Source organism: Diceros bicornis, unplaced genomic scaffold, assembly GCF_020826845.1.
Source record: "Diceros bicornis minor isolate mBicDic1 unplaced genomic scaffold, mDicBic1.mat.cur scaffold_230_ctg1, whole genome shotgun sequence".
NCBI lineage: Eukaryota > Metazoa > Chordata > Mammalia > Perissodactyla > Rhinocerotidae > Diceros > Diceros bicornis.
Window position 1 is genome coordinate 155,663 of NW_026691113.1, and position 20,624 is coordinate 176,286.

General features: G+C 42.6%; 1 protein-coding gene across 1 annotated transcript in view; it reads left to right on the forward strand.

The window, feature by feature from the left end:
• LOC131402699 (centrosomal protein kizuna-like) overlaps nt 1-20,624 on the forward strand; it is a 67,182-nt gene that overhangs the window by 22,614 nt on the left and 23,944 nt on the right. Inside the window, exon 5 of the mRNA XM_058537294.1 lies at nt 16,715-16,785. Coding sequence (XP_058393277.1) covers nt 16,715-16,785 — 71 coding nt within the window. The remainder of the gene's footprint in view (nt 1-16,714; nt 16,786-20,624) is intronic.

Here is a 20,624-nt window from a genome sequence, read left to right on the forward strand (position 1 = left end):
GTTAATTGGCTTCTAAGGAGACTCACTTATCCCAGAGAAGTGACATACTAACTTATTTCAGAGTCTGAACGTTGCCTGAGCCCTCAGTAAGCCCATCCACCATCCCATCATGCCTTCTGATTTGCCTTCTCCCTGGATCCCCTCACGTAGCATAATCTTTGCCAGCCCAGTCTGGTCCTCCTCGTCTCTTCTCTTACAGACGCACGTACACCCGCACATGCACATACACACATGTGGAGACAGACGGAGAGACGTGTAACAGCAAAAGTCTGGTGTTTTGTTTTATGATCCTCTGTTAGTCCTTAAGCTCCAGCAAAGATGATTCTACCCTGAAAATATCAGATGCCCTTTTACAAAAAGCACCCTCTAGAGTTTAATTATAGAACCAATTATGATAATGTCTAATAAAAAATTTTATTATGTTCATAGTATTCTTTAAATTTAGTCAAAATACAAGGCCTGATTGTATTACATTTCTGAAAGGTGTCGGGGGAAGAGGGGGAATCTCCCTCTGTCCTTTTCCTTAAGGTTCTTATGGCTGGCCAAATAACAAGACAGGTTAGCAGGAGAAAATAATACCAAGTTTAATAACATGTATACATGGGAGAAAGCAGGGACACTGTGTTTATCAACACAGTAGCAGAGATTCTCGTCTTAAATACCATGTCCAACCAAAGACAAGGAGGATGTTGGGGGCGAGGGTGTTAGTTACAGGAGATTATCACTAAAGCACTATAAACAAGAGTAAGGTTTATTATGCAGTTTTAAGGCCTCACCTTCTACATTGATAAGTCTCTAGAAATGAGGTCATCCCCTCTCTTCACAATACAGAGAGGGAGATACCTTTACAAATGGAGACTTCCCTTGTAAATGATTGTCTGGTAACTCCTCGCAGGGCCATCTAGAGCATGTGGCCAGAGAGACAGAACTTCCGATAAGATGGGCTTGTTGGTGCCTTTTCTATTGTAACCTCTATCCTACATTATCTTTATAGCAGTCATGATAATAACTCCTTCCTGAAACAGATCTTTTGTTTTAAATTCTTTAGGCAGTTTGGGAGGGGCAACTCAAATATTCTTCCTGAGTTCTTTGAGTCCTTATTGTCTTCAGCTCGAAATAATCCGCATACCAGAGTGGTGCTTCCTGGGGTAGCTTGCCCTGAGCACCATCAAAGGCATAAAGTTGTATGATAAGACATTGACCCTCCATGTTCTTTTTTGCAGCAGATATTTAAAGCTAGGTCACTTTAGGTGACTGGCTCCATAAATCCGTTGTGTGCACCTCAGATTGGAGGATGCAGCCAGCACCCTAATGACAACACCCCGCTGGCAACACATCTGTGCTGATTTAAAGGAAATCCAGGGAGCAAGAGTAAATGTTTCCAGTGTTCACCTTCCCAGCAAAGAGGATTTTTATCAACTCAGGTGTTGTTTGGGATCCACAGACCTATCAAAGAGCAAATTAAGAACACATCCATTTCAGGGCCGGCCCCGTGGCTTGGCGGTTAAGTGCTCACGCTCCGCTGCTGGTGGCCTGGGTTCGGATCCCGGTTGCGCACCGACGCACCGCTTCTCTGGCCATGCTGAGGCCGTGTCCCACGTACAGCAACTAAAGGGATGTGCATCTATGACATGCAACTATCTACTGGGGCTTTGGGGTAAAAAATAAATAATAAAAAAAAAAAAGAACACATCTGTTTCATAAAGGAGCCATCCTTTATGCAGCCATCGCTAATGACTCGGCTGCTAAAATCTCATTATGGGTTCAGGCTGGTTATCTCTGTTTAAGGGTAGAGGGAAACACCCTATTATAAATTCTCTCAGGCCTCCCAGCACCTCAGTAAGCAACTTAAAAAAAAAAAAAAGGAAAGGTGATATGGGAGGAGTAGTTCTGAAAATTAAAATGGAACAGAATGAAGTTTTGAAGCCAAAGAGGGGGAAAAGGCAAGGGTTTTGCTTGTGAGGCCTCTGCTACAATAAAGAGGACCTTAACGCAGACGGACCGTAGCCTACAAAATGCAGCCCATAATTCAAGCTGTCAGCTTAATCACGCTGTTTCCAGGTATAGAGAAGGAGCCCTTGTTTCCAGGGCTAAACAGAGAGCCTTGTTTGCTGACCCCTAGTCTGCAGCCTGCCGCTGCAGACCGCCCTGCTCTGTTGGCCTTTGTGTTGCTGTCCCCTCCTTCCCTCATTTTTGGCATTGTGTTCCCTTCAAGTGACCCCCTGGAAGGGACCACCCAGGGGGCTGCACAATGGGGACCAAGGGAGCCACCAAAACATAGGTTTTGTAAGACAGCCTGTTAAAAGAAAAATACTCTTTAACTATGTATGTGTTTGTCCTTTCTACAACTGTTTTGTGTGGCAAACAAAACCCCATGTACAGACTTCACTGTGGCCGCACATACAGCTGTTCCAGCCATCGGGTGTCAGGCTTGAGATAGTTCCTCCCAGTTTATTTTCCCAGGGCACTAATTCTTGATGTGGTTTATATTTACATGTTTGGATTTATGGTCAGGAAACTTGATATCAGAGTAAACAAATTGCACTGGCTTTATGAAACTATTTTATCAATAGTCTTCAGAATTGGTGGCATTGCTCTTGGGTGAAACTTGTCTGTAATGCTACTTAACAAAAGCTAGCAGCTGGAATTCAGTTCTCAATAGCCATTTACACCTCTGTAAAAGGATTAGCTCTCGCCAATTGTTACACTGTTTAAATCTTAATTTGCATCTTTATGGAGGTAGGGCTTCTACAGACCTCTCTGGTTCTCTGTTGTATTTGTGTACCTGTGGGTGGGAGGTCACTGGAGGTTTTCTCTTATTGGTGAAGGTGCTGAATTGCTTCAGGATGACCAGTAAGCTACACAAATTGAATTAGCGTATCAGGGTTTGACTGACAACAGCCCGCTTTGGCTCGTTAGTTATATTTTGTAGCAGTTGTGGTCTTTAAGTGTTGGGTGCATGAATGCATTCTGTTACTTCTGTTTAAACTTAACAATTCTCATGGGTCTTAGGAGGATTTTAAATGTTGTTGATTGTAATCAACAAATTTCCTTGGGAATTAAATGTGAAAAACAGAACCAGAACATGATCAAGTGATGGTTTTATTTATTTATTTTTTTAATAGATAGAGATAAAATATGCAACTAAGACTTTATTTATTTATTTATTTATTTTTTGGTGAGGAAGATTGTTCCTGAGCTAACATCTGTGCCAGTCTTCGTCTATGTTGTATGTGGGATGCCACCACAGCATGGCTTGATGAGCGGTGTGTAGGTCCGTACCCGGGATCAGAACCTGAGAACCCTGGGCTGCCGAAGCAGAGCGCTCCAACTTAACTACTATGCCACCGGGCCAGCCCCAAAGTGATGGTTTTAAAAGTAATCTTTTCTATCCAGGCCATGTGTTCTTAGTTTAAAGATCAAAACCTTCTTATGTTTTGGAAGGAGTGTAGGGTCAAACCCATGAGAAGGAAGAAGTTGAGTGTGCAGGCCCGTGTTCTGCAGGCACTGGAATGGGAAGCAAAGGCCGGTCGTGTTGCCCTTTGCCCACCGTTCTGCATATGGGCTGTTCCTAAACCCCACACTCAGAACTACAGACCACCTCTGCAGATGATGCCTTTTTGTTGTTGCTCATTTAGCAATACAATTTCCTTCCCCAAAACGTTGTTCTGGATGTGACCAACTATGGTGCTTTATTATTCTTCAGTCTCATTAAAAATACAGTAAATGTATTTTATAAAACTTTTTAAAAGTAACATTATATTATGTAAATTATGAAGTAAACTCATTACTAGTTATGGGCAGTGATTACCACACCATTTTGAGACTGTTGTTCCCTAGAGAAAATAAAACCTGAAAGTCATGCCTTTAGTGCTGCAACTGAAACATGTCCACTCTGATAGAACACCCACGGGAATGTGTGGAAGTTACCTGGTGGGGTTAAGGAAAAGTTTATTTTCTACAGCCCTCATACAGGGTCATTTTTGCCAAAAAGTAATTCTCAGTTTGCAGTACTGAAAGGAAAAGCATGGCACTTTTTCTCTCTTCCTTGCTTCCAAAAAAAATTGTACCTTCCTTTGAGTGTTCCCATTAGCCTGGAGTGGAGTTGTTTTCTTTTAAATTCTCTCTTAAATTCTGTGTGACTGGAAGATGAAAATGAAGCTAGAAAGCAATTACTTTAAATTTGGCCAAAAAAATTTATTTATTATCTGCCTGCACTGTTGGGTAAAATAAAATATACCTCTTTAAAGTGCCTTTTGTGCTTCTAGAGATTACTTGTCATCCATCATGTTTGTCCACTTGCTGGAGTTCACAGAGACAAACTGATGGTAAGGCCCAGTGTGTTAGTGCCAGGCCCGTCTACATATTCCCCAGGAAGGACTGGGCATGGGCTGGTCAGACTGATGCCCCTCCAGCTGGAATTATTTTGATGGGAATGCAAATAGAAGACATGAAAGAAATTGAGGTCTTGAATTCTAGGATAGTGTTTTTTATAACACATAGTCTTTAATCTTTAGCTCCATAGTGTTTGAATTCTTTAATAGAGGTTTTTTCAGCAAAGGACTGATGAATATTTTGTAAGCTAAAGTCAGGTATCACGTGGAGAAATAACTAATAGAAACCCTCAGCACAGACCAACTTGTCTTTTAGCCAGAGAAGGTTCTGAGTTAATCTAGAGTAGACCATAAGCTCTGTGCAGACAGTACTTGTGGCCGTCTTATTGATCGCTCATTGCCAAGCCATGGACGCCATGGAAGCCCTGGACTGGTCTAACAGCAACCATATAAAAACATACTGTAAAAATAGGTGTCATGGATTTCTCTAATCTAGGTTTAAATCTTGGCCTGTCATTCAACTCGTGGTGTTAAGTATTTCTTCAGTATTGTGCTGAGTGCGACATGAAACTTCAAGTAAGATAAAAATTCAGAAGTCCAATTGTTGTTCTCAACAAGCTTTTGGTCTTGTTGAGAAGACTAGACAGACGTGACATAACTAGAGAACAGTACAATGTAGGATGTTGTCTGTATTGTGCTAAAGGAATTCAGGGATAAGAAAGATCCCTGTGAATGAGGTAGTCAGAGAAGCTCCTAGACAAGTATGAGAAGAGCTAGTCTAAGTAAGCCTGATATTTGGATTGATCAAATTGGAAAAGAACAAAGGTTATCTGGCATCTGTCCTGACTGGAGAAGCTCCTAGACAAGTATGAGAAGAGCTAGTCTAAGTAAGCCTGATATTTGGGTTGATCAAATTGGAAAAGAACAAAGGTTATCTGGCATCTGTCCTGACTGGACAATCAGGTATTATTTAGCACTGGCATACCATGGTGGGGTGGGGGGTGGGGATACAGGCAACAAAGGGTGCATTGTCTGTAGAGCATTTATAAACAGTAATAAAACCACTAAAACTGTTTTCTCTTATCGCCATTCCTAAGAATGGCAGAGATAAAATACTCCTCCCTGGAGGGAGGCTGCTCCCACCCGCACACCCTGCCTATACCCCACTGTGGTACCCCAGCATTGGTGAGCGTCTGCTAACTTCCGCCATTGTACCAGCATTTCAGAGGAGGTGCAGAAACATCAAGCCCTGGTCCTTGCTCAGGGTCTACCACCTGGGGTGGGAGGTGAGACTAGAGGCAGTCTAAGCTGGAGACCCCAAGCCTGCAGACCAGCTCTGTTTGTCCAGCATAGTATTTAACCTCCTTTTGAATTAGCTGCCAGATTTTTAAATTTGGGAGATGTCACATAAAAATAAAACTAGCAATTGTGAATTTCCAGCTTCTCTTGAAAACTAGGAAGATCGACGTCACTGAGACACATTCCACTGCGGGAGCTGAGAGTGACTGGCCCTTTGAGTGAGGCACACACCCCAGTTTTTCGCGAGCCCACCCCACCAGCTGTAGGCGCTTGACTTCCCCCCAGCTGAGCCGTGAATGACTGTTCTCCCTCTCTGCCACCCCCACCACTGCTCTCACACTTACACACTCTTCCCCTGCCATCTAGAGCACAAGTTCAGTCTCCTGGCTGTGGTCTGGGTCTCGTGTCTGTCCCCTCACCAACTGCATCTGTGCACGGCTGCCAGGCTAACCCTCTCAAAAACACTGCTTTCAAGAAACCAGCCATAGCTCAGAAATCCGCAAGATTTATTACTATTTTCTCACCCGAGTTTCATATTGAATTTTATTTCCCATTACTATCTTATCACCACAAACAGCAACCCCCACCTGGCCAGACTTGTGTCCTTGCTGGTCCCGACACCCCTCCTACCATGGCATTTCCTCACACCTTTGCCTGTGCCACCCCTTAGCTTAAAGGGTCATCTCCCCTTCTGTCTAAATCTTGCCCAGCTGAAGTTCCTCCTCCATAGTCAAGCCCTTGTGATGCCAAGGAGCTCTCTGTCTCTCTACTGCCTCACAACTCCTGATTGCCTTCCCAGTGATTATGTGCTCTCCTTTGCTGCTCTGAAATTGGCTTACCTCCGATGGGCCTGTCTTCCTTTTCTTAAGGGCAGGTGTTATTTTGTGAATTGAGTGGTGACGAGATAAAGCCTTCCAGGAAGAATTAGGAACCAGATTTTGCCAAAGGAAAAAGAAGTATTATAGGTACTATAAGTCATATAGGCCAGGAGTCTGGAAGGTTTTTTGTTTGTTTGTTTTTTAATTTATTTTTTAAATTATTTTATTGAGGTCATATTGGCATATAACATTGTATAAATTTCAGGTATACAATATCATATATCAGTTTCTGTATAGATTGCTTTGTGTTCACCACCAATAGTCTAGTTTTTATCTGTGACCATACATATGTGCCCCTTTACTCCTTTCACTCTCTGCCTACTCCCTTCCCCTCTGGTAACCAATAATCTGTTCTCCGTATCCACGTGTTTATCTTCCACATATGAGTGAAATCATACGGTGTTTATCTTTCTCTGTCTGGCTTATTTTGCCTGGTATAATACCCTCAAGGTCCATCTATTTTGTCACAAATGGCATGATTTTGTCTTTTTTTATGGCTGAGTAGTATTCCACTGTATCTATATACCATGTCTTCTTTATCCATTCATCCGTTGATGGGCACTTGGGTTGCTTCCATGTCTTGGCTGTTGTGAATATTGCTGTGATGAACATAGGGATGCATAAATCTCTTTGAATTGTTGCTTTCATGTTTTTGGATGAACACTCAGTAGTGGGATATCTGGATCATATGGTATTTCTATTTTTAATTTTATAAGAAATCTCCATACTGTTTTCCATAGTGGCTGCACCAGTTTGCATTTGCACCAGTTATGTATGAGGGTTCCCTTTTCTCCACATCCTCTCCAATATTTGTTATTTCTTGTCTTGTTAATTATAGCCATTCTGATGGATGTAAGGTGAAATCGCATTGTAGTTTTGATTTGCATTTCCCTGATAATTAGTGATGTTGAACATCTTGTCATATGCCTGTTGGCCATTCATGAACAAAATGAAAAAACAACCCACCAACTAGGAGAAAATATTTGCAAACCATATATCCAACAGGGGGTTAATTTCCAAAATATATAAAGAACTCATACAACTCAACAACAAAAAACAAAACAACCCGATCAAAAAATGGGAGGTTTTTGGCAGCAGAGCTCAGAGGTGAAGGATCCAACACAGGATGTGGCCCAGAAGGACTAAGAATCTTAGGCTTAGAGTTTAGACAAGAGCTTGAGACACGGCAAGGAACTGGAGCGCCCATAGGGTGGCCTAGGGTCCAGAATAGGGCTTGAATGGGGGGTGGGGGGGTGGGGGTGGGGGACGGACATGACACGACATTTATATTTCCTTCCCAGGATAAAAGCCTGCTTCAGAGTCAGGGTGCCTGAGCCTACACTTGTCACTCACCCTCTAATAGACAAACAGAGCACATCTCTTTCATCCTTTTGATATTAGGCACATGGCCATCAAATGGATCCAGTAACTTAACCCACTGTTGTACTAACTACAAGTTAGTAAGATGTTGCTAATTAACACATTGCTTTACAAGTTGCTTCATTTTCTTTTTGGAGTACATGTTGAATATTCCCAACTACGTATGTCATCAGCTTCTTTAAAGTAGAAATACTGTTTTGTCTTTGATATCTTCTCCTATAGCTTTTTAGAATCATGCTTTCCCCCAAATAGATATTTTTTTAAAGGAAGTTTCTAACCAGTCTCTTTGGAAGCTACTATGATACCGTGACAGACCTAACCTAAAACAGTGGCCAAATTGTTAGACTAGACCAGTCCCCCAGTAGACTGGAAATAGATAATGAAGGCTAAATCCCTCTTTCCCTCCCTTCCTCTTCTTACTAAAAATAAAGAAAATTGTATTGCAGTGGGATCTGAATGGAGAAATAATAGTCATTTTTCTGCGTTCAGAAATAGAGGACATAACCAGTATCCAGCCAGCAGTTTTCAATTTCTTAGCAGTGACGATTTAAGTAAATTTCACATGAGTTGTGGAGATCTAACTTTGTTATGATTGACAATAGAAAATTAGCCTTTTCTGCTGTTAAGATTATCTAGCATTCCTATCAGTCAGGTGGAATGTGGAATGAGATTGCATAGCTGTCGATTTGAAGGTCATTAAAGTCTTCAAAGGGTTAAAAGTTACTTCCACTGATGGATTTAAAACTGCCACATACACACAAACAAGGTTTTCAAAATGCCCCATTTTGCATCTTTGTCGAGAGATAGTCTAGTTGCTGCATTTTTGTGTCTAGATTATATTACAGATATGTCAATAAACCACGAAGAACCTCCATAGATTCTAGAAGCTGGGCCATCTGTGCTTAAATAAACATCTCATGCAGCACCTGTTTTATTTTATAGGCTCTATAATCACAGTGACATTCTGAAAGAAGACCTTGAAGCCTGTGGAACAGCTGTCCTTCACCAGCCTCCGAGACTCTTACCTGGAGGTGGCAGCCATGAAAAGCAAGTCAGGTATTATTGGGATGAAATTGCTGCTGTGGAAGGATGGCCATTCTTGTTCCCAGATGCTTCCAAATGAAAACAAAACACTAGTCCACACGGTCACCACTGGGATAGACACTTGTAGTTGTCAGTTTAACTGTTTTATGGACTTGACCATTAACTTCTTTGTAAATGTATTTGTTTCTAATTGTTAATTGGATATATCCACTCAATCCCTACTCATAACAACGTTTTAAGGGCTTACTTGGGGGGAGGGAGCACAGGTAGCCTTCATCTGGTATATTAGCATACCTTCGTGAACAACCCAGGATATAATCTAGTCTAGCCACCACCCTAGAGGGATGTCATTGGCAAGTCCAAACCCCAGATGGATTCCTCAATTTCCAAGGTCATGCTGGTGATACAGGCCCCCAATCTAGAAGATACAGGCCCCCAATCTGCAAGTATGGTCTCTGGACCAGCAGCATCAACAAGACCTGGGAACACGTTTTCCCCGCCCAGGCCTCACTGAATCAGGAATCTGGGGGTAAGACCCAGCCACCTGGGTTTTAATGAGCCCTTAAGGGAACTACCCTCCCTCAGGTTTGAGAGCCACCACTTCAAGGATATCCCTTAAAGGCCATAAAGCTAGGATGACAGAGAGAGGGGGTTAATTATTTGCAGGGTAGTTGGCACATGTGAACCATGATTCTTGTACATCCTTCCTGAGTCAATCAGAAATCTGTTCTCTACCCTCTACCCACCTTTTAGGTAGTGTGGGTTTCTTTTCATGGCCTCAGAAGCTTTGTGGCATCTGAGCGACTTATTGAGTTCATAGAATTACATATGTGTAATTTGTGTAATGGTTTGTCCAGTGTTGGCACCTGGTCGGTGCCTAATTCATGTTGCATAATTGTTGCCAGTGACCTAACTCTGATTTTTATTTTGGGGACTGACTATATTTCCTTTTATTAAAATATATCCCCACTATTTACTAGCAGAGAACAAATTATTTCTCGAGCATGGTCAGCAGATGAGTGTCTGTGAAAGCCCACCTGAAAGGACCTTGTTTCGCTGAGAGTGAGAGGGGCTTTGGGTCTGGTTATCTTATATCTAACATCATTTTCTCTACCGTCAGTGTGCCACATAGGCTGTTTTATGTTAATGATTTTCTTCAGAGTAGAATTCAGCATAAATCTCATGAAGGCGTGAGAAGTCAAGATGATGGTTTCTAAAAGGGCCTTGTCACAAGAAGACTTGGCCAATCATATGTTCCATTTAACAGAGCACAAGATGAGGTTCACAAGTCCTGAATGTGTATACATTACCTTCTGCATCTGTACTAGTGATCTCCAAACTGTGGAAAATGCTGGAAATGACCTTCCTGGTCAGTAACTTTTCAACCTGAAGCAGTAAAGGGCAATGCAAGAAAATCCTCTTTCCTGTTTTTTGTTTGTTTTTTTTTTTTTTTGTGAGGAAGATCAGCCCTGAGCTAACATTCATGCCAATCCTCCTCTTTTTGCTGAGGAAGACCAGCTCTGAGCTAACATCTATTGCCAATCCTCCTCCTTTTTTTCCCCAAAGCCCCAGTAGATAGTTGTATGTCATAGTTGCACATCCTTCTAGTTGCTGTATGTGGGACGCGGCCTCAGCATGGCCGTTCAAGCGGTACGTCAGTGGGTGCCGGGATCCGAACCTGGGCCGCCAGTAGCGGAGCGCGTGCACGTAACCGCTAACCCATGGGGCCGGCTCCCCCTCTTTCCTGTTGTTTTATCATGCAAGATAAAAAACAGCAGTCTTAAATACTCCTTTACAAGGCGGTGGAAGAAGCTGTCTGGGGCGGAGTCTTTCTGCACTCTATAGGTCATTTGGTGATTATGTGTTGTGAGGCTCTGTAACCAGGCCCCTGTTTCTTTCTCACTGCTTTTTTGTATCTGTTGATATACTATTTTGCATAAACCACAGTTGTGGTATGTGGCATAGAAAGCATATATGCATTTATAATTCTCTGTGCAAACTGACTTGTTAGACTAAATGATTCATTGTGTGACTCTCTTAACCTACGCTGCCAAACTGTGATTGTGGGTGATGAGATAAAATATCTACATCTACTAGACTAGACATTTGTATAGTTTCTCAACATGCATAAGAGAGCATTGATTTCCATTATGAAAGGTTGCATTTTGCATGACTGTTGGTCTACAGTTATGTATAAATCAGCTTTGCCTAAGAAATGATCCTTCTTTATGACCAACACAAATTTTAAAATTAATATCTGGAGGCTGCAAGACTGCTTCTTTACCACAATCATTTTTTTAAGCCAGATAAAGAAGTCAGGAATGGTTACTAATGTCAGTGTTATGTTCTGTTACGATTAGGATTGCCCTTTTATACCCCATTGTGTGTTGTGACTGGGGGTGCTGTTGAATGCACACTGATTGTCACTGGTTCACTGTCTAGCCTTGGAAAAAGTGCCAAGTGTTTATATGACCTTTGAGAGATAAGCAGTCAGGTCTTTAAATACAGATTCTTTCTAACGAGTTTTATTTATTTATTTATTTTTGCTGAAGAAGATTAGCCCTGAGCTAACATCTGTTGCCAGTCTTCCTCTTTTTTTGCTTGAGGAAGTTTAGCCCTGAGCTAACATCTGTGCTAATCCGCCTCTATTTTGTATGTGGGTCACTGCCACAGCATGGCTGATGAGTGAGTGGTGTGGATTCACACCTGGGATCCGAACCCGTGAAGCAGGGCTGCCAAAGTGGAGCACGCCAAACTCAACCACTAGGTCACCAGGCCAGCCCCTCTAACAAGTTTTAATCATGGCGTCGGGCTCCTTGCTGCTCTTCTTGATCTAGCCACCCTCTGTGCCCCTCAGCACCCAGGAATTATTTTGGGCACTCCCCTAAGTGATATATTCCCATCTGCTTTGAGATCTCCCCTGGACCAAAGCAGTCAACTGGTCAACTTGATAAACTATTTCAGAAACACAGATTTGGAGAGAATGATCTACTTTTGTTCCTTAATTGTTAATGACACTGATGTCATTAGAATTTAAGCCAGGCAGAGTAGGAAGGCTCTAATGGGTTATGAACTCCTTAAAGCCTGTTGAAGAGAACTGTGTTTGGTGTGGCGGCAGCCCTGCTTGTGCCCCTGACCCAACCATGGCTGTCGAGGTCTATCTCTTTACTATAATCTCATCTGCAAGATGGGATACCTGCCCCACAGCGTACTCTAAAAGATAGTGAGAAGACTTCTGAATTCCTGCTCACAAAGTGAAGCATCTTAAAAGGAAAAAGAACAAAACCATTCCTATCATCATTATTGATTTTTGTTATATCAGGGATTAAGTGTTCAAAGACCTTCATATGAAAAGTTTACTGTTATTAGGTGGAAGACCAAGTTGTTATTTTAGACAATCGTGAATTATTAAAATATAATTCATGTCATTTGGGGTAATTGATAAAAAATTTGTTCATTATTGCCTTCTGGAAAACATATTTTAACATAAAAATGATTACTAAAGTAATTTTATCGTATATGAAATCCATATTGAGAGTACTCATTATTTTATTTTTTTTCCAGGTGCAACTAATTAATTGTCTCTTGTTAGTGGCTACTTTCAGATACAGTTGCCCAATTGTGCTCTCAAACTCATGCTGAAAAATTGAGTCAGCTTTATATTATTTGGATTACAGTATGTAAAAACCTCTTTATTTTATTCTGCCTATTATGTTCAGAATAAAATTCAGGGTACTTACCATTTTGTCTGCATTTAAAACTTTGGTCAAGTTACCAATCTGTTGTAAATCAGTTGTAATTAGGAAATGTTGGTACATTTACTTAAATTGCAGTTTTCTGATTGGAAGCCATTCCAAGTGTATGAAGTTAATTATAGACTGTTTAAAGTCTATTCTTTTATTATCTTTTTAATTAAAGGAGTATATAATTTAGCTGACATTGAACTTTGTTTTTTCTCTGTGGCATTGATGTTATAAATTTTCCAATGTAAAGTAGACGAAAGAGAAAAAAAAAACTCCTTTAAATCCTTTGTACCTTGGGCCGGCCCAGTGGCACAAGCGGTTAAGTGCTCGCGCTCCTCTGTGGCAGCCCGGGGTTCGCTGGCCCGGATCCCAGGTGCACACCAGCGCACCGCTTGTCAGGCCATGCTGTGGCGGCGTCCCATATAAAGTAGAGGAAGATGGGCACGGATGTTAGCCCAGGGCCAGTCTTCCTCAGCAAAAAAGAGGAGGATTGGCATTGGATGTTAGCTCAGGGCTGGTCTTCCTCACACACACAAAAAAAATCCTTTGTACCACTTTGCAAATTTTCTGATTTGGTGTGTTTATGTAGAAACATGGGCAAGACTCCATGCAAGGAGAGCCATGGCTGTTGTACTCCTCACCCAATTTGTCCTGAAATCAATCTGCACGAAAGCCTGGTTTTGTGCTATAAGTGTTGGCTTAACTGTTCAGAAGTCACAGACTCTAGATGCTGTACCTCCTTCCATAGCTCATTTGCTGTTTGACTCCATGCAAGTCAATTAATGGGTTTTGTCCTTTTGTGAGGTATGTATAATAATTATAGGAAACCTTAGCTAGTTCTTTCATACCAGAGCCCAAAGGATGGTTACAGTTGGGGGGACATTAGTAGCCTCTTGCCTTGGCTTTGCCTCTGCAGAAGTCACATGTATCAGTCACCAGCGAGACGGTCTCTCATAATTCAGTCCATCCCAACTACTTGAATTAACTTAATTCACCCTACTTCCATCCCAACTACTTGAATTAACTTAATTCACCCTACTTAAACTTGTTTCTAAGTTTAACTCAACCTAAGTAAACATCTTTTCAGACCAGAAGCACAATTGATTTACTCATTATGAGAAATGAAACGGCTGAATGGACTAGAATTTGCTGGTAGCCTGTGATTGCATTTTCCCGGTAGGGAAATCTCTTTTGAAACCAAATGTAGAAAAAAGTTGCTTCATTTACATAGAAACAGAACAAAGGAATTGGGTGCATTATGACATTGGTGAGGTCTAGACAGAACCAAGAAAGGCAAGTTGCTGAAGGGGCTTTCTACCAAACCAGCCAGAAACCTTAGAATCATTCTGGGAAGTTTTTAAATAAGTTCAAGGATTCCGATGACCCATCCCACTTTATTCAACTCTTGGGAAAAACTAGAGTTAGGTCAGGCAAAGATTATAACAATTAAGATTTATTAAAGAAGGTTCTGAATTGTACCTAGACTTACTTTTTTTCCAAATATTTTCTTATGAAAATTTCCAAACATACAGAAAAGTAAAAGGAACTGTGTAATGAGCATCCATATACCCACCACCCAGATTCTACCATTGACATTTGATTGCACTCCCATATGTCTGTCTCTTCATATTTCCATCCATCCATCAGTCACAATCTCTTATTTTTATGCATTTCCAAGTAAGTTGCAGACATTAGTACACTGTTTTTTAACTTTTTACTTTGAAATTTTTAAAACATTCACAAAAGCCACTATAATAACATAATGAAGTCCCATGTACCCCTCACCCAGATCCACCAGTTGTCAACATTTTGCTAGTCTTGTTTTATCTTTCCCTCATCCACACTTTTTTCTTTGAGTAGTTTAAAAGAGAGAACATATTTTACTTATAAATACTCACAAATACTTATATCTCTAACATATAAGGATATAATACATTACCATTTAACAAGATACTTTACTTTATCTGATACCTATTTCTTGTGAGTTTGTCTTGATTATCTCAAAAAAGTCATTTTACATTTGCTTTGTTTGTATCAGGATCGAAATGCTGTCACCTGTAAACTGCTGGTTCAATCCAGATACATGATTATACTCCAGCCCAGTTATTTTGGCAAGACAACGTCATAGGTGGTGCTTGTACTTCTTTTTTTTTTTTTTTTGTGAGGAAGATCAGCCCTGAGCTAACATCCGATGCCAATCCTCCTTTTTTTTTTTTTTTTGCTGAGGAAGATTGGCATTGAGCTAACATCCATGCCCATCTTCCTCTACTTTATACGGGATGCTGCCACAGCATGGCTTGACAAGCGGTGCGTTGGTGCACGCCTGGGATCCGAACCTGCGAACCCCAGGCCACCGAAGCAGAGTGCACGCACTTAACTGCTGCGCCACCGGGCTGCCCCAGTGCTTGTACTTCTTATTACACCCCCCTCAGGCCGCATGTGATGTCTGGTTGTCATGTTGTTAGGAAGACTGCTCTGTGGGTTTGAACATTGATAGACTGATGCTTCAGTATAAAGTTTACTGTTATGCAGTTTCCACAAAATTATGATCATTTCCTAGATGCATTCATTAATTTGGACTTACAAAATGGTGACTTTTCTAATTTGTTAATTTCTTCTGCATTTATTAGTTGGAAGAACTTTTCCCAGCAACTACTTGTTAATTGTGAAATGCATTTTTTGACCACAAAGGCAGGATAAATGCTTGATTCTATCCCTTTACTTACCAATTTTCAGAATATCAAGTTGTTTCCCTAGCAGCCTCCAAAGGTTTGTTTATTTGTTTATATTTTCAATTTTGGTGAAACACACATGACATAAAATTTACCATCTTAACCATTTTTGAGTGTACAGCTCAGTAGTGTTAAGTACATTCACATTGTTCTGCAGCAGATCTCTAGAACTTTTTCATCTTACAAAACTGAAACTCTGTATCCATTAAATAGCTCTCCATTTCTCCCTCTCCCAGCACCTAGCAATCACCATTCTGCTTTCTGTTTCTATGAATTTGACTACTCTAGGTGTCTTATGTAAGTGGAATCATAAAGTATTTGTCTTTTTGTGACTAGCTTATTTTACTTAGCATAGTGTCCTTAAGATTCATCCATGTTGTAGAATGTGATGGGATTTCCTTCCTTTTTGAGGCTGAATCCAAAGATTTTTTATTATTTTTAAAACTTTTTATTATTTATTTTTTAAATGAACTTGTACATTTTTATATATTTGCTGTGTTTAAATCCATTGCACTCATTGTTCTTTTTGGTGCTCAAATTGTCCCATCTTTGGCCAGCAGGAACCCTTTCAAGATGGCCTCTGAGGCCTTTTGACATGACTCAGTGGTCTTTGATAGCTTCCGTACTTTCTAGTATGACAAGGTTTTCCAGGCTCATCTTGTACATTTCCTGCCCCAGAACTAGAACAGGGCATTTCCCTAAGGGAACCTGGTTCCTTTTAGTATCTAAATACCGTAGTCTAGGCAGCAATATAGGCTTCCTTTTAACTCTTTCCTAATAATATCTTAATTTTTAAAAAATTTCATAGTAAGTATATAACAGGAATCAACTGTTGTTGAGATGGAAATGTGATCTGTTTCTCTTAACTACACTTAAGAGGAGGCTGACTATCTGTGCAGTGATTTGAAACCATGGCCGCGCATTAGAATCGCTCTGTGAGCCTTAAAAAATCCAAATGGCTGGACCACGCCTCAGGCCAATTTTACTAGACTCTGTAGGGGTGGCATTAGGCACCTGGATTTTGCAAACCTCCCCAAGTAGTTCCAGTATGCAGCCAAAGTTGAGAATGCTCATCTAGCAATGAAATCATAACCAAAATAAAATTAAAAAAGAAATACCAAGACTCTGGAAATTCCCTTAGTCCAGAATATATTAGGTTCTAGACTTTTCTGGATGAACTGTCTTTTACCAACTTGATTAAGGGGCCTTTGAAAATATGGGAATCTCATAAGTAACCCAATACTACAAATTTCTAACGTGTCTCCTATTTCTGTGTTACAGATCTGAACAAGCGTCAGCCTCAGGCTTGTTGAGGGCACAGTTGGGTCAGCACATGGCCACCTTGAAAGAACGTGATAATTCTATCACAGAAGAGGTAGCTAAGAAGTCTGAAGTTTTCCAGTCAAAAACGTGGACCAGAGGACAGGGGTTAGTAATTTTTATTTTTTTTAATAAGTTTCAAGATGTACAAATTATTCATTTAAGGAAATAGTCATGTTCTTAGCAATGGTTAACATATTTGAAAAAAGATTAAATAATAGTGAGGTTTTATGGTTGGTTTTAACTTTCTGCTCTCAGGCCTTTTGCATAGTGTTTTATGTAGGAATCTCAACTCCTTACATAACGTTGATTCAGGTTTTGGAGCTAACCTAATTAAGCATATCTACCCCAGCATTTTCCAAGGAACTTAGAAGCCTCTTGTGGCATCCTGGTTTTCTTTCTCCACTCCATCCAGACCCGGGAAACAGAGCCGTCTTCCGTGGCTGACGTGTGGGCTGGGGGCGAGAAGGTCCGAGGGAGTGGAGCCTTGCTGTGCCGGGTCCAGCCTAGGCTAAGGAGTTGGTGTTTATTGAGTAGATTCTGAAAAGCCGGTAGAGCTTTGCGAGCGGGGCTGTCATGAGGTCTCTGCTGCGCCTTGGGGAGTTCTGTCTGCTTGGAGTGGGACTGAGGCGGGGAGGAGCGGGCCCTGCTGTGGGCCAGACAAGACAGCGAGGGGCCTGACTCAGGAGCTGGCGCAGAGGGGAGCGTGAGCTGCTGAAGAGACCAGGGAACCCATGGAGCAGACTCCCAAGGAAGGCAGGAGGGGCCTGACTCAGGAGCTGGCGCAGAGGGGAGCGTGAGCTGCTGAAGAGACCAGGGAACCCATGGAGCAGACTCCCAAGGAAGGCAGGAGGGGCCTGACTCAGGAGCTGGCGCAGAGGGGAGCGTGAGCTGCTGAAGAGACCAGGGAACCCATGGAGCAGACTCCCAAGGAAGGCAGGAGGGGCCTGACTCAGGAGCTGGCGCAGAGGGGAGCGTGAGCTGCTGAAGAGACCAGGGAACCCATGGAGCAGACTCCCAAGGAAGGCAGGAGGGGCCTGACTCAGGAGCTGGCGCAGAGGGAGCGTGAGCTGCTGAAGAGACCAGGGAACCCATGGAGCAGACTCCCAAGGAAGGCAGGAGGGGCCTGACTCAGGAGCTGGCGCAGAGGGGAGCGTGAGCTGCTGAAGAGACCAGGGAACCCATGGAGCAGACTCCCAAGGAAGGCAGGAGGGGCCTGACTCAGGAGCTGGCGCAGAGGGGAGCGTGAGCTGCTGAAGAGACCAGGGAACCCATGGAGCAGACTCCCAAGGAAGGCAGGAGGGGCCTGACTCAGGAGCTGGCGCAGAGGGGAGCGTGAGCTGCTGAAGAGACCAGGGAACCCATGGAGCAGACTCCCAAGGAAGGCAGGAGGGGCCTGACTCAGGAGCTGGCGCAGAGGGGAGCGTGAGCTGCTGAAGAGACCAGGGAACCCATGGAGCAGACTCCCAAGGAAGGCAGGAGGGGCCTGACTCAGGAGCTGGCGCAGAGGGGAGCGTGAGCTGCTGAAGAGACCAGGGAACCCATGGAGCAGACTCCCAAGGAAGGCAGGAGGGGCCTGACTCAGGAGCTGGCGCAGAGGGGAGCGTGAGCTGCTGAAGAGACCAGGGAACCCATGGAGCAGACTCCCAAGGAAGGCAGGAGGGGCCTGACTCAGGAGCTGGCGCAGAGGGGAGCGTGAGCTGCTGAAGAGACCAGGGAACCCATGGAGCAGACTCCCAAGGAAGGCAGGAGGGGCTCCCACCCAGGGGCCAGATTTAGAGCGTTCCCGTCGTGGTCCTCGTCATTCCCTGGAGAAGCCATATCCTCAGAGAGATGGCCTTTCCTTTCCTGAATTTAATGTCTTGTGCACGTGTCTAGTTTCATGTATGTTTTCTCATCCTTACATGTAATATAGGGTTTTCTGGCTTTGATGCTTTTTATTTTTATCGTGCGCAAAGTTCGAGGATTCTGCATGTGCCCCTCCCGGAGGCGCGGCTTGCCATCTCTGCACTGAAGTGACACACCTGTGTCGCTGTGCGGTCCAGAGCCTCTGCCATCAACCCTCAAGCCTTTCAGAGCACCTTCAGTCCTTCTCAAGCCCCCCGTTCTTTGCCCCTTTGATTAAAAGAGAGTAGAAGTGCTTTTTTAAGCATTTCAAACATACAAACAGAGAGTGATAAAATGAACCCAGGAATCCCATGCCTACCAGCCCAGACTCACATGTGTCGTTACCATTGCACCCTATTTATCTCAGACCTGCTCCTCCTCTTCCTTCTCCTCATCTTCCTACCCCTCCTCCTTTTCCCCCTCCCTCTTGGCTTCTCTCTCTCCCCCTTTCACGCACCTTCCCTCCCTTCTTCTGCTCTTTCTCTCCTCTTCTTCTCCCCTCCTTTTCTCCTTCTCCTCCTCTCCCTCCTCTAACCTCCTTCCTCCCCAATTTCTTTCTCCTGAAATAAATTATTACGGAGATACAGCCCCTGTGCGCTTCTCCTCAAGCCCATGCCCCTTTTCAGAGGTAATCTTGTGCTATCCTTCCCACACATATTTTCATTTCACTGCACTTCCTGTGACTCAATAAATAACCTATAGTTTTGTTTTGTTTGAGGTATGATACCAGTTGTGTGACTGTTTTTTGAGAAAGAACCATGTTCTTGAGGAAAAACCTGTGTTTTTTAGATCCGTTCCACACCTATTGATAAATGTAGATCTTTTTTTTTTTTCTTTCTTTTTTTTTTTTAGGTCAGGAAGATTAGCCCTGAGCTAACATCTGTTGCCAATCCTCCTCTTTTTACTGAGGAAGATTGGCCCTGGGCTAACATCCATACCCATCTTCCTCTACTTTATATGTGGGATGCCTGCCACAGTATGGCTTGATGCACCTGCCATGCATATGTCCACGCCTGGGATCCCAACTTGTAAACCCTGGGCCGCTGAAGCGGAGCAGGGGAACTTAACCACTATGCCACTGGGCTGGCCCAATAAATGTAGATCCTAAGAAGGATTTGTTTTCCGGTTTTGTTGTCCATTTTATCTAGTACCATTTTGTAACAACATTGTACTCCATTCTTGTTCACTCAAGTAGGTCACATCTCAGCCGTGTCAAGGGTGAAGTAAGTAGTGGTCTACTGCCCTTTCCTATCTAGTCATCTTTTTTTTAAAAGGTGTCGTTTATATTAGAAAACGTATTCCCACTTCCAGACAACCAATCCACTCATAATTTTTCAAATAATAACTCCATTATTTTTTTTTTTAAAGGATCTCTCAGTGTTGCTTGGTTTTTTTTTTTTTTTTTAATTTTATTTATTTATTTTTTCCCCCAAAGCCCCAGTAGATAGTTGTGTCATAGTTGCACATCCTTCCAGTTGCTGTATGTGGGACGCGGCCTCAGCATGGCCAGAGAAGCGGTGCGTCGGTGCGCGCCCAGGATCCGAACCCGGGCCGCCAGCAGCGGAGCACGCGCACCCAACCGCCAAGCCACAGGGCCGGCCCAATATCTCCATTATTAATGAGAAGGGGCTGCCCAATTAATAACTTATGAATCAAGTGCTATTCTGCCTCCCCTCGTAGGTTTTTTGTTCCCTTTTAAATCATCCTGATCTCATCTTAGTGACAATCATAAAAATTACCAATAAATTAATCACAAAATCTGTCCTTAAAAATCGAAGTAAGCAGGCAGTTTCTGAAACGGTTAGGTTGTGACTGAAGAAATGCACAGCCGTAAAGAACAATGTTACCAAAATGACGTGGGCAGGGCAAGCCTTGCGAACTTTAGAACAAAATGCTTTTGTGAGTTCTAGGACTGTTTTGATTTACATGTCATGCTTTTACTATTAGCAAAATCAAGTATCTTTGGTTGTTTCCCTGTATTGAAACAATATACACCTTTAGTAAATA